At 33.9% G+C, this 14,859-nt stretch overlaps 1 protein-coding gene across 1 annotated transcript; it reads right to left on the bottom strand.

The window, feature by feature from the left end:
* Positions 1 to 176: 176 nt before the first annotated feature.
* LOC103982402 (small ribosomal subunit protein uS3y-like) lies at positions 177 to 14,510 on the bottom strand. Its single transcript, XM_065178777.1, has 15 exons — positions 14,482 to 14,510; positions 14,122 to 14,183; positions 14,006 to 14,035; positions 13,894 to 13,937; positions 10,940 to 11,071; positions 6,614 to 6,689; positions 6,464 to 6,526; positions 6,256 to 6,300; positions 5,767 to 5,884; positions 5,617 to 5,679; positions 5,143 to 5,509; positions 2,522 to 2,783; positions 2,241 to 2,348; positions 1,512 to 1,566; positions 177 to 716 (listed from the first exon to the last, which is right to left on the bottom strand). The coding sequence occupies exons 1-6, from the start codon at positions 14,508 to 14,510 to the stop codon at positions 6,642 to 6,644; spliced, it is 345 nt and encodes a 114-aa protein (XP_065034849.1). The 3' UTR covers positions 177 to 716; positions 1,512 to 1,566; positions 2,241 to 2,348; positions 2,522 to 2,783; positions 5,143 to 5,509; positions 5,617 to 5,679; positions 5,767 to 5,884; positions 6,256 to 6,300; positions 6,464 to 6,526; positions 6,614 to 6,641.
* Positions 14,511 to 14,859: the final 349 nt, after the last annotated feature.

Raw genomic sequence — 14,859 nt, 5'->3', positions numbered from 1 at the left:
TCTAACAGGAAAAAAAATACAGATTCACTTAAGGAGTATACTTTGGAAGAAAAACTCAATCCTCTCAAGAAATTAAAAGTCAAAAAATTTCTCTCTTTTTTTCTTTTTGTTATTAGGGAGGAGTGGGAAAATACACCCACTGGTCTTGAAAAGGACAATCATTTCCCAGAATAGGTTCTTAAACAAGGCAAATTAAATTTAAAGAAGATAAGATTAATCAATAGATCCGCATGAAAAAAGATGAGATCACAAAATGAATCAGCTACATTTATTTCATTTGTGAAATGGAGATCACTTGCTATTGTTTTGTGCTACTTTATCCTCTCACTAGATTGTTGTCCTAAACAGTAAAAATTATCAAAATAGAGAGTAACAATGTCGGGTATCAAAACAAATGATAAGAACAAATAATGCTTCTGAGAAGATTGGAAAAAATTAAGATATGAGCCTAAAGACTCCCAATCTTCCTTCGTGTTAATCTTGGACTAGTACAAGCACATAAATCAAAAGAACTTTGGCTTGTTATCTGCCGCAAGCTTATCAAGAAGAAATATAATCCTAATTCCTTTTACAAAGGTTGTAGCATTCAAATTCTTCTAGTCACTCTACGATTTAAATCTCTAGAGACAAAACTGATCTGGCAAAGGAGTCATGAGGCCTTGCTTTCCTTTAGGATCCCAATCCAACATGATCTTTACTTTGATATTGAGGACACCCTGAGGTTTTAAAAAGTAAAAAGTCAATTAAAATGGATCATTAAGCACTCAAATATATATTTCTCCAAGTATATCTGTGTTTTTATTACTATTTAGAAAGTAAATAAATTCATCCATCTAAATTTCAGCACAAACAAGGTTAGTGCATTAAAAAATTTGAAACATTTAGGTACAGCCTATCAGATAAGCATTTCTAGTTGAAGTTGGGCAAATATCTATGTAAGCACTGCAAGGCAACCAAGCTCAAAAAAGTGAATATGAGATTAATACATATGTCGTTATGAAGTCTGACGACTTTATCATAAGAATTTAAAATATGTCCATAAGAATTTAAAAAAATATACACTAAATATATTTTACCATAAGGAAAGCATCCCACTCCGATGGTTACACTTTCAGTGAATGAGACAATTTTTTATAAGAAAAGAAAACAAACATCGGTTATACCATGAGAAGTTCTTTATAAGAAAAGAAAAGATGTAATCCAATGTGCTTAATGATATGATAGGGATATGGAGAATATGTTTCACGGCAGAATCTATGTATTCGTCGATAGGATTTCCATTGATTTGGCATGTTCTCCTCAGACAGATTAACCTATTTGGTACTTTTAAGATTTTAGAAGTCAACACAGTTCGGATTTCAGCAATTAATCGAACCAATACAGCACCAATATATTGGATAGTACACTGGCCTATGCCATCTAGCATCGTAGAAAATGTAATAAAATGTAAGAAAATAATAACTTCATTTAATGTTTAATGCAAAACTGAATGAAGTGGTTAAGAAACTCACCTCACAACCTTTAGCATCACTTTCCATGACAAAGCATAGGATACCATGACAAGCCCTAATTAATAAAAGAATATCTAATATAAGAAATCATTAAAGAAAACAATGGATGATTTCACAATCCTCACCATGAAAATCATGATAGGTATAGGCTATATAGGAACGACATTAGTACAATGTGATGGAATCCACTTATATTGCAAGAAATGAATAATTATTGGCAATAAGTCACCTAATAAATGACTATTAAACAATCACAGGATTAGAGTCTTGAGTCATGATGTCAGTATGAGCAACATGCAGAAGATAAGCTAATGAAGACTATTAAACATATGTATTTTTAAACATATGTCAGACTATTAAACATATGTATTTTTAAATACATATGTTTAACCTGATGCAAATAAGATAAGCTAACGAAGACTTTAATACTATAGGTCGGTATGAAGTAATGCAATCCACTATATTTTCCAAGAAAATAACATCATATTAAAGCACAAGAGTATAGCCCAAGCACCTTTAACACATAGTACAATACAATTAAAGGAGGTGTACAATTGTATGTGAGATGGTATCAGTGAACAAACTGAAACTGTAGTCAATCATTTGTGGATCCATCCCTTTGGTTGTCTGAATGGCTTTCATTTTATATATTATTGCTAAAGACCCCATAATTATAACAGCAGAGGCCAAAAGAATATAACAAATGTAGAATAAGAATGGAAAGCTTACTTAATGTAGAATGAGATCATCTAGTCTCAGAAACCCATATTTAAACCATGGCCATGCAAGGAAGAACCAGAATGCCCTTGTAGTTGTCAAACTGATTCTAGTGAAAATCTGCATAATTGTGGCATACTCACTTGTAAGTTCTTTTAAGAATCTCGGACAAACAATTCCAATGAAAAGCCTCAACTTTTTCAAACAAGATAGTCAAAATCTAAATTAAACTGCCACAGACAAAATGTCTAACGATGAGCTCATCGTCGAGAAGCTTGTACCAGAAAGACAACCTGAACAATCACACAAAGCTCTCTGTTGTTGACCTTCTCGACGTAGAGTTCCACACCATTTTTCAGAAAGTTGAATCTTTCCTGGACCGCAGAAGTCAGCTCTAGTATCTTTCTCACCTTCTCAACTTACATAATTATGATACGAATTCCAAATCGGATGTACCACCGAGGCTTAACATAGATTGGAGATCGATACCAAGTATGTTCAAGATCCTGGTGGCTCTAATAATGATCACCGATGCTGACCTCAACACCGGAGTACCTGTCCACAGCTCAGTGGTTATTATGAGGACCTCACTAAGCTCTGCAAAGAACAAACCATCGGTAACAAACTAGAACATGAGAAAATAAAATCCACAAAGCGTTACAATAAGAAACAATCTTGGGGGATACTTAAGGTTAGGGTTCGTGAAGCTTTGTGGGAGTGAAGATTGGTGTTCGCTTCGATGGCCATCACAATGGACGAGCATCGGATAATGGCATTAAAAAAAGACACATCGAACTTTGACATATTAAATAAAAGATATTATTTAAAAATAAAAATATTATCATATAAATGGATCTTAGTTTATTATTTTATAATGTTTAAATCAATTTTTAACTAGTTATTTTGAAAATGTACAATTTTAATTATGTATTAATAATCCTAATCCTTTTGTAATGTATAAAATTAAAATAATGAATGATTTAAGGGTTTCCACTAAAAAAATAAATAAAAAGGAATTAAATTTCTGTCAATTAACCATTTAATGATACTTTTATCATTTATGAAAAATTAACTGAACTGAAAAAAATATTTAGATGCTCAATACAAAAATATATAACATTGAGGATTATTCTAGGGAAATCTTACAATAAAATAAACAGCTTTTGAGAAAAAGGGACTCGCAAAATTGATTAATTTGACTTCATAAAAAATATTTTTAAAAAACTAAAAAAAAAATTATTTGAATATGATAAGGCATTTGATTTTAACCTTTAAAAAACTATTTTTTCTCATCTTTTTTAATAATATATATAATCCCTTAATAATTTCATTCTATATCATGATAAAAATTTATACAAAAATTAATTCGACTTAAATAAAACCAATTAAATCCATGATAATTAATAATTAAGTTAACTTCAATTCACATTTGTGTTGAAAAACACTTTAATCAACAATCTCTTCTCTTGAAAGAATTCAGTGACAGAAGTATCAAATAGGAAGAAGAAAGAATCATTTCCTTGTCATGTGACACAAGAGATGTAGAAATAAAACAAAATAGGAAAAAAAAAGATATTTTGAGTTTTTCCCTCTACTCAAGCATTTAAACTTAGCCAATCTAAATTATTCTTATTGCAGAATTTAAGCTCATAAGCTGATCAAGAAACCAAGATACTTAAAAAAGGAGTTTTGATTCAAACAAAAAGAAGGTAAGAACACAGTTTGACTAAAATTGTTCTTGATGATTTAAACATGTGTATGAGACAAATTCCTACTGCAGTCAGCCATGCAGCAGCCACAAAACCAAAATACTTGAAGTTGCAGCAAAAATAAAGAGGCATTGGCAGAGGATATAAATGAAGACAAAACCAAGAATCAAATTCAAATGACTTATGACCTCATCAAATATTTGGCCGTAACAATCATTTTGCTGCAGTCATCATAATATTTTCATTGCAAAATTTTCTACTATCTACTATTTATCCCAGTTACCAACAGAAATGATCAATGTTAGCTGTTCTTCCCAGATCACGTATGCATGTCATTTCAAGCTTGAGTTGAATAGAAATCATGCCACGATCTAAGAACTAACATTAACAGGAATCTCCATGCATGTTACACACACAATAATCCACCTCATTCAGAGAGTATGCCATGAATTCAAATTTGAGTTCAATAGAGTGTTGATGAAATTACAAATTTGAGAACCCAAGATTCGTTCCAGTAGTTGATATGGAAGAAAAGGAAGGCAAAAGACTTGAGTTGCAAATAGGAAAACAGAATTGCAAGCTACATTATTTGGAGGTAGCAAATGAGAAACTAATGGAAAAAGGAAAAGAAAATCTTGTTTGTTGGAATCAAAATGATCATTTTCTTCTTCTAAAAATGAATGTCTTGCCTAATTAACTCCATAAAGCAAAGTTCCTTTTGATCAATTGGAGTCTATTAGAGAAAACTATCAAAGTTCTGAGACCAATGTGATCAAAACCAATACTATGCTTGACACATATTTTTAAGAGACCATAAGCAAATAAATGTCAGACAGCATACTGAAAGATGAAAGACTCCAGCAATGTTTGCATGCCTTTCACAAAACACATTCTATACAAATTTGGATGTAGAAAGAAGCCCAAAAGTCATAGCAGAAGATCGGATAAAATATACAGGATTTTTCTACCATTCTTGTTAGACTAAATAATCATACTATAGGAAGACAACTATAAAAAGCCTCCTGTTCAAAGATCAGCTAAGTTTCAAGGTTATATACACTCATTACTATTAAATTTCCTATAAAATTTTATCACAGATCGCACTAGGTTTTAAGGGGAAGAAACTGAACAAAGATAAAAGATCTCTAGCATGTAGTATTGAAGAGAAAAATGAACAAAACCTAACAGACAATTTACAGTCTTACTGGGAATCAATGAAGCTTCACTAAATATATGGGCTGCAGGTAATGCTCATTGAACATGCCCGCACTCCTTTCCTGACAAAAAAACTTGACATCCGCATACATCTTAACTCGAATGAAACACTAATGAAATGATATGATACTGCATTAGATTTCAGATAGTGTCAATTGTTAAGACACAAAGGAGATGAAATCCATAACTAACACATCTAATGGATGATTCAAGTTCAAGAAAGAAGCTAACAGCTTACATGGTACTACATGGAGCAAGATGTGACAAAGTAGCATAAGCAGCAGCAACAGCTGCCTCGAGTAGCTGTTTAACCTTGGTGATGTAGTCACTCATAGCCTCCTACTTTGACTTCCTTCCCTGTCAATTTTACTAATATTAAATAAGAAATGAATTTTGTCCAACAAGTTACATATATATATATATATATATATATATATAAGATTTGTCAAGTGGGTTTTGTAAACCTTCAATAGCCTTCCAAGCATCCCAGTTGGCTCACTCCCTCATATTGAATATACCAGGTCAGCCTGCAAAATGACAAAAGAAAAAAGTGTCATAATTTGGTTTGGCAAAGAATGAAAATCACAAATAAGACGATATTAAGGAGCACATACAAGTATTCACCGGTCTAACAGTTGCTTGCTAGTAAAGCCCATACAGGATCAATTTGTTCTCTTTAGTAGTATTTTCAGGTAAAGTTTTAGCTTTTGCAACATATTCTTCAAAATCTACCTGCAAAAGATTAGATATTATCATCTAGTTCACAGATAAAGAAATATATTGACTCAAAATGTACTATGAGGCACAATAACAAATACCATCAAGACAGACTCTTAGAAGCAAACTCTTAGCTTTCCTGACCTAAAAACTTAACATCCGCATACATCTTAACTCGAATGAAACACTAATGAAATGATACGATACTGTATTAGATTTCAGATAGTGTCAATTGTTAAGACATAAAGGAGATGAAATCCATAACTAACACATCCAATGGATGATTCAAGTTCAAGATAGAAGCTAACAACTTATATGGTACTACATAGAGCAAGATGTGACAAAGTAGCATAAGCAACAGCAGCTGCCTCGAGTAGCTATTTAACCTTGGTGATGTAGTCACTCATAGCCTCCTCCTTTGACTTCCTTCCCTGTCAATTTTACTAATATTAAATAAGAAATTAATTTTACCCAACAATATATATATATATATATATATATATATATATATATATATATATATATATATATATATATATATATATATATATATATATATATATATATAAGATTTGTCAAGTGGATTTTGTAAACCTTCAACAGCCTTCCAAGCATCCCAGTTGGCTCAGTCCCTCATATTGAATATACCAGGTCAGCCTGCAAAGAGACAAAAGAAAAAAGTTTCATAATTTTGTTTGGCAAAGAATGAAAATCACAAATAAGATGATATTAAGGAGCACATACAAGTATTCACTGATCCAACAATTGCTTGCTAGTAAAGCCCATACAGGATCAATTTGCTCTCGTTAGTAGTATCTTCCTGCAAAAGATTAGATATCATCATCTAGTAAAGTTTTCGCAGATAAAGAAATATATTGACTCAGAATGTACTATGAGGCACAATAACCAATACCATCAACACAAACTCTTAGAAGCAAACTCTTATAAACATAAATCAGAATCTAGGAAGCAGATAAAGAGACAATCTTAATACTTACAGACTACTTATAACGAAGCCCATATGCTAAGTAAAACTGAAAAAAATGATTGATGGAACAATCTCAATGATATAAATAAGAAGAAATGATAATTAATAACAATAACACAAAAAATAAGCCCATCTTTTCAATTCAACTATTTGGAAGAAATGGGGAGCAGAAGACCAAGACTTCTTTTATTTTTTTTATTTTTTCCTCTTCCGAGACATGTTTTTTCTTTCCCGTCCAAACATAAGTGTGCAATAGAGTATCATTTAGGAAAAGTTGTTTCTTCTCATGTGTGCACACATGCACACATAACATGAACATCAACTGAGGGAAATAGATAGCAGATTCTAGCAATTATATTTATTACTTTAGGGCCACTAATTTCAAGCGTTATGATTTTTCTTGCTCATTGTAGTAATTATTCACAAACATTTTGAAGAGTTTAAGCTTAGCTGTATCGGAAAAAATTAAGATACCAACTTTTATATATATTTTTTCATAGATATAACATAAATGAAATTATGTCTCTATTTTTCATTGGATACCAAAGTTTAAAATTGAATGATGATGAATGCTCCAACTATAATTATGATCCCAATGAAATATAAATTGATGAAAAGAATCTTAATTCAAGTTTCTCTTATGCATACAGATATGCAACTTGAATTGGACTGATGAATGTTATCAGAGTTCTTTTAGAGTACATCAGAAATTGTATTACTTACAAGAACCAAAACTAGATTAGGAGTGCATGAGATCTACCAATAGGTACACAAGTAGAAGAACTGATAATAGACAATGAAACATTATCAAATGGATTTTTGAAGTAGGTTCAAAATAAGCTCTCCATGTTAAAGGTAATGTATAGCTTTGAGGGTGACGCAAAGAGTTATACAGATCCATACAAGTTTGTTTTCCAGGCATCTAGAGTGTTGGAAGATTGTCTTTGAAGCTCACTAGATTTTTAACCATGTCTTTGATCCATCATATGTATAGATTTCCAAAACACGCATCTCTAGTGTATTGCACTATTTTATACAGACGCATGCTTCCTATGGTCTTTGTGAAATCAATCTCATTCACTAGACTGAACACTAAAACTCCATCCTTTACGATATGGCTTCTTCAAGCTTTTGCAAGGATATATAATTTACCATCTAAAAAGATCAACTCTACTTATAAGAAATTGTCAAAGCAACCCCGATCTAATTATAAAATACAAATCGCTTCCATTCACAAATACAAATCAAAGACTACTAATCACCCAAAATTAAAAACAAAAGTCCCTGATGCTTCAAATTTCATATACTACAATTTTAGCTACACATTCCAAATAGTGATAGAATTTATGAGCGAAATCTATAGTTATGGTCAATGAAATACTCAATATCAGACATATCTTGGCCCATCAAAAGTCAAGCGGATCATTTCTGATGCAGTTCTGCATCATGTAATATGATCAATGCTTCTTACCTATCCTTCTATCACCATGTTCTTGCCTTCATTATGAGGCTTAGGCCATGGATGAGTTCAAAAGGACTCAACAAACAATATCGACAAAGAAAATAAAGGGGGTGACACATAAAAATTCTTTCTACTCTCAAGAAGCAAATCACTATACAAATCGATCAGACACTAACTACTAAATCAACCCTTCACCAAATGATCAAGGAAGCCTCTGATCTTAACAGAAAAAGGGACCTCAAGCATGCATGCTCTCCAGATCCATGAAACTACATGAATGTCAGCATATGGCTCCAAACAACAGCATGAAAGGTTCAAATCGAAGAATAACCAGCCAAAGAACTACAGATGTTCTAAGAAAAATAAGATACTTATGACTAACATACACGCACAGTCAGAGCTCTAAGATTCGGTCACCATATCCCCCAAAAAAAGGGGAAAATTTAGCAAAATAGAACACAACAACAGGAAAAGAGGATCAGAAATCATGTGGCGATGTTGTTCTCATCACCTGCAGACCCTTTGCACTCTCTATTCCTCCTCCTAATTAGTCAAAGAAGAAATTTTGCATCGGATAGTATAAATAAGCTCGATCGATGATGCAAAAAGGCATGTTGAAGACATTAAAAATAGTCACAACTTCAGTCATGGAAGCACTCTGAACAGCAATACCAAAAGAACTGATGACTAAAGTAGGGTTTGAAGTCATTCTAATAAGCAATTTAAGATCTATCAGTGTGCATGGGATTAAGAGAACTCCTCGAAAGAGAAATGATAGTCACATCTACGGTTCTACGACTAGATGATAAGCCAAAGAGCATAAGTAATGAGGTTCCAAATATGTCAAGCTCCTTCCCTTCATCTAATGATAAGCCAAGATGCCAGAAAGATATAAATTTATAAGTGTCCTTGATCTTTTGTTGAATGAGATTTCAAAAAGACCAAGCAATATAATAATCAAAAAGAAAATGTTTAGCAAAATTTGTAGTAGCTTACAAAGTAGGCAGCATTCAACTTGGCCATAAAGAAGAGGGGAAATGGTGGAAGAATTGGAGAGTTTGTTATGACAAAGTTTCTTGACCTTATGAGTAATCATATTACCTTCTAATTGGGCCAAACATTCACACTAGTTTCATTATAAGGTCTAATATACTGATAAGAAGGAGAGTCTATGGGGTTTGAGCTCTAGATACATTGATCCTTATAGCATCCAGTAGAGATATGTCAGCGCCTAATTCTCTCCATAAGAAGGGGTTGAAATAGAGTTGTGAGAGTGTGAATGTTCTATTGGTTTTGTGAAAATAGATCGAGAACTATGCAGTAGTGCATCATTTCATTCACATTAAGGAAGGTTGGTCATTTAAAAGGTATAGTGTTAATCCAAGGGTTATCCTACATGGAGGTTGAGGTGTTGGTGTCCATGACTTTCCTAAATCTCCCTGTGATTCGATGGGAAAGATAAGAAATATTTGTTCGAGATCAAAAAAATTTCGATTAGGAGATTCAATCCAGGTTTGAAGACGATCACAATTTTGATTAAAAAATACTAATACAAAGAGACTCATGATTATTCATGAGAGGAATAGTTCTTTTAGTGATGATCTAAAATTTAACATTAATAAGATCATGTAAGCCCTGGCTTCTAATGGGTTTGGGAAGAGAAATAATCTCCCAACTGATTAGTTTTATTTTGTTTTTATTGGATCAAAATTACAAAAAAAATTTCTAGTCATTCACATCATGTGTTTAAGAAAAAAGTCAAAGATCCAAATCTAAGAGGAGATGTGTGGGTATTGAATTGTGCACAGAGCCAATTAGAGTCATCATATCAACTTAGGAGATTATAATTTTGAACTAGTCTAAGATTTTATTGAAAGCTTTGTTGAGAAGGATGTTTTGACATATTTGAAGGGAGTTTATCAATAAAATGATGGAATTCGAGATATTTGACAGGCCAGCTTCCCTCTAATATCCTAGGAGAATTGTAAACCCTTTGATTGTAGGATTATAATAATTAGGGAAGTAGACATTAGATTTATGCATGTTGATCCTCAGGTTGGTGAGAAGCTCAAAAGATTTGAGAATAGCATTGATGTTGGAGCATGATGTAGGGTTAGCTTTAAAGGCAAGGAATAAATTATCTGCAAACATTACATATGAAACCTTAATTCCTACCAAATTGAAAAGAGCAATAAGATTTTGGGTCACATAATCTATCTAAACTGTGATGAAGATGTCATACGAGAAGGGTCGCATTGTTTTATATCCCTATGAGCCTTAAACCACTTGGAGGAAGCACCATTAATAAGACAAGAATATGAAAATTTCACAACATACAGCATATTCTTGTTCCAGACAAGTGCATCACTCCACAAACATAATTAGTTATCGAACTAACAATGCCAAGCTTCATTCAGGAATTTTTAAAAAATTAAATTTTAAAATATTAATTTAAGAATAGAATAAAAATAACTAAAGACTTAAACTTCAGCATGACTTCCTGCTATAAGTAAATTTGCAAACTAAATACAACTTCCTAAAAGGAAAACATCCCATGAGAAGTTCTTTATAAGAAAAGTAAAGAAGTAATCCAATATGCTTAATGATATGATAGACTGACCTGTCTGAGGAGAAGATGCCTCACAGTAGAACCTCTGTATTCGTGGACAGGCTGACCAAAAGAAATCATGTAACCATCCTTGAACTTCATTGATTTGTCACTTTGAGCTCTGATTTTTCCACTTCCTATCACCTGAATGAACGATTAAGGATAAAAATTTACAAAATTTGACACTTTAAGATGTTAAAAGTCAACACAGTTCCGATTTCAGCAATCAATCGAACCACTATGACACCAATATATTGGATGGCACACTGGTCTATACCATCTAGTACCACTAAAAGTGTAATGAAAATTAAATATATACTGATTGGTATTAATTCATATAGTTTGATGTCATATCGATACCAAACCTGTGCAGTTGTAGGAATAAGTTTTATCGAATTTTAAATGCTATATTTTGTAACTCCAGTTCATGGAGTTTGATCTAATTTATAACTCCAACACATATAATTCAGCACAAATCAATGTAATTTGTGGAAATCATGTTTTTGTTGATGTAGGATACGACCACGGGCTACACATACAATAGCACCACCTCAATATGCTACTCCACCACCTAGGTGCAATGGCTTCTATTTCTTATGCTCTTAAAGTTTTGTTCTAATAATACTTTGTTCCCAACAAAACTTCTGAATCACCCCTTCCTTCTGTTTCTGTGTTTGTCGGAGCAAAAGGAAAAAATGGAGTCTTTCTCTGTTTTTTGTGTGATTAAAGTATACAGTAGTAGAGGAATATGATATTTCACTGATGAACAAAGATTAAATGGAAAAGTGAAAATTAAACAGTATATGCAATCATGATTTGCTGCATTGTATGGCATACCATTCAAAATAACACGAAACGAGCTGTACAGGTCTGCCCACTGATTGGAAAGTGATAAGCCTGTTTCAGATGGTATGAAAGAATCAGGTGAGGTATCGACCAAGTATGGATGATATGTCGTTCAGTACCTTGAAAACTCATGTTGTATCGGTCAAAATTTGATAAATACCAATCCAAATTGGTTCAAGTGAAACCCGAATACTCAAATTAACCATTGAGGCCTCTTTTGGAACTTTAAATCCTCATGTGTCTCCCTTTTTACCCAGTATTACTCTCATTTACTCTCATCCTCATTCGCTTTCTCACACTTTTATTTGTGAAAGTTCATGATCGGTGATTAATGGTAATCAAGATATTGATTTAAATAAAGGAAGGATTCGAACTCAGGATATGATGGAATTTCAGTCTAATTTGAGATAGCATTTAGCTTTTTTCTATGTTTTATCATCATTTTGTATAAAGATTAAACGTGATTAAGGGCATTGTCTTATGTTTAGTCTCAACTAGGTTTATTCTCTTACATTTAGATCTAAATTAGGGATATTTAGGGACAAATTGATGGGACTAAAAAGATAAATTCACTTTCTCATCCTTCTAACCTGTTATTCCTATTCTTTCATGCCTCATACACATTGTATTCTTATTTAAAAATAATAAGTTATCATTAATTAGGATTAAATACTTAAAAATGATTTTTTTATAAATTCCAATCATCTTTGGCTTTTTTTTAAAGAAAATTGGGATGTACTAATATTCAGACATATGGTACGTCGACATCGACTACACCGGTCTATTCATGGGCCAATACCACAGATAAACACGATACTGCGATCCATGATTGGATCATCCATGATTGAATACCACTAATATTCTTTTCTTGTATTGAGCTTTTATGTGGAAGAGGAACTTGGATTTGTAAAATGTATTTGTAGAGTTTACTTGAAATGAAGTTGTAAAACAAACTTTAAATCACCTTCATTTTTATGTTGTTGCGGCTAAGTAAGATAAACTTATTTCTAGAGCTTCTTAGCATTCTTTGCAAGTTTACATTACTATGAATATTATCTAAACACCAATTGCTGTTATTTTTCACATGCTCAGAATAGTGGACTCCTTGATGTTTATGTTATGCTATTTGGTGTTCCTATGCCTGCAAAATATTACTAGATGACTTCAGAGATTTGGGGAAAAAAATAAATATTATTTGCAGGTTATTGGTCAAGCTATAGCTACAAAAAAATATATTTTTTCCATCACTAATCTTGCCATCACCAAAATTGATCTGACCAACAAAATTTTTTATTGCCAAAACTCTTCATCAAGAATTTGTTAAACCTTTCAGTGAAAATTATTATTCTCAATCAGAAAGTTTAATATAGCGTGGAGGTAATTAAATTCTCATACTTGTTTAACAGGAAAAAAATACAGATTCACTTAAGGAGTATACTTTGGAAGAAAAACTCAATCCTCTAAAGAAATTAAAAGTCAAAATATTTCTATCTCTTTTTTTTTTTGTTATTAGGGAGGAGTGGGAAAATACACGTCTTGAAAAGGACAATCATTTCCCAGAATAGGTTCTTAAACAAGGCAAATTAAATTGAAAGAAAATAAGATTAATCAATAGATCATTAGCATGAAAAAGATGAGATCACTAAATGAATCAGCTTCATTTATTTCATTTGTGAAATGGAGATCACTTGCTATTGTTTTGTGCTACTTTATCCTCTCACTAGATTGTTGTCCTATGCTGCTGCTATCTTATTGGTGAGTGTTGCTGTGGTCCATCCATCCTATGTTGTCTGCTGATAACACTACTCGATCTTGAAGTATATGCTAAAAGGCCGCAATCAAAATTTCAAGCTTGTCACTGTGTTTCAACATCTTATCTTTATTGTAGAGAAACTTGTACAAAATTTTGTTTCACTGTATTCATGGATGTCAAGTAACCATTCTCAAAGATCATTCTGCTTCAATCCAGTCTGCGAGTTCATAGGATCTGATTACTTCTACTTATCATTTTTGCTACTCACATGTTGCTACACCAAATACGAACCTAAATAAGAATAAAGCCCAAAGCGGCAATGTGGCAAGAATCGAATGGAAAGGAAGGAAATCACCATTGGACGGACCTTGTTGGCATACAGGGAGGGGCACACGATCACCCTCCTCGTACCTATGATTGGTTCCGTCAGCTCCCACCCTCAAACCACGAGGCAACCTTAGAAGAAGCAGCGCACATACCTCCTCCGTCTTCGCGATCATCGAACCAACCTGAAATCGATCGAAGAAAACTTAAAATCAGCCCTAAAATCTATGCATTTCGCTGAAAGATGAGGCGTTTCGAACCAAATGCTCACCTTCGTTCCCACCTTCGTTCCCGAGCCGAGACAGATCGAATGGGGCGATGGGCTCGGTGGATCTTGGAGACACAAATAAGATGAGCACGTGCGAAAGTTAATTTCGAATTAAATATATAATACGACGCTAAAATCTTTTTAATCTAATTAATTTGGGGGCTCCGGAATCCAAATTAAGATTAACCAATTGGATTCGATTCAAGAATCACTCTGTCCGACCACGGTCCCACTATATATATCTCTCTCTCCTCCCCCACTCTCACTATGACTTCTCTCCCCTCGTCTCTCGCCTCTCGCCTCTCGCCTCTCGCCCCTCCTCTGCTCCCTTCTCGTCTCCTCGTTCGATTCCTCTCGCCTCGCCTCTGCTCCCGTCTCTTCTCCGCGTTCATTTCCTCTCGTCTCCTCACCAGAAATTTAGTCGTCCATGGAGCCCGTCGACCTCGTACCGAGCGGGTACAGGTTCCTTCCCACGGCGGAGGAACTCGTGGTTGACTACCTCGCAAACTGGGTCGCCGGCGCACCCCTCCCTGGCCGCGCTGTCGCCTTCGCCGACGTCTACGGCACCGAGCCGTGGAATCTTCTCGGCAGCGATCGGCATGAAGGCTATTTCTTTGCGGAGCGGAAGCCTAAGAACAACGGCGGCTCGCGCGTGGATAGAAAGGCCGGCAGCGGTTCTTGGACTCTGTACAAAAAGCAAGAACCCGTGAAGTCCATCGTCGGCGGGCGCGAGATGGTGGT

The sequence above is a fragment of the Musa acuminata genome, unplaced genomic scaffold, assembly GCF_036884655.1.
Source record: "Musa acuminata AAA Group cultivar baxijiao unplaced genomic scaffold, Cavendish_Baxijiao_AAA HiC_scaffold_1137, whole genome shotgun sequence".
Taxonomy (NCBI): domain Eukaryota; kingdom Viridiplantae; phylum Streptophyta; class Magnoliopsida; order Zingiberales; family Musaceae; genus Musa; species Musa acuminata.
The sequence above is the reverse complement of the archived record's forward strand: the minus strand, read 5'-3'. Positions and strand labels throughout refer to the sequence as shown.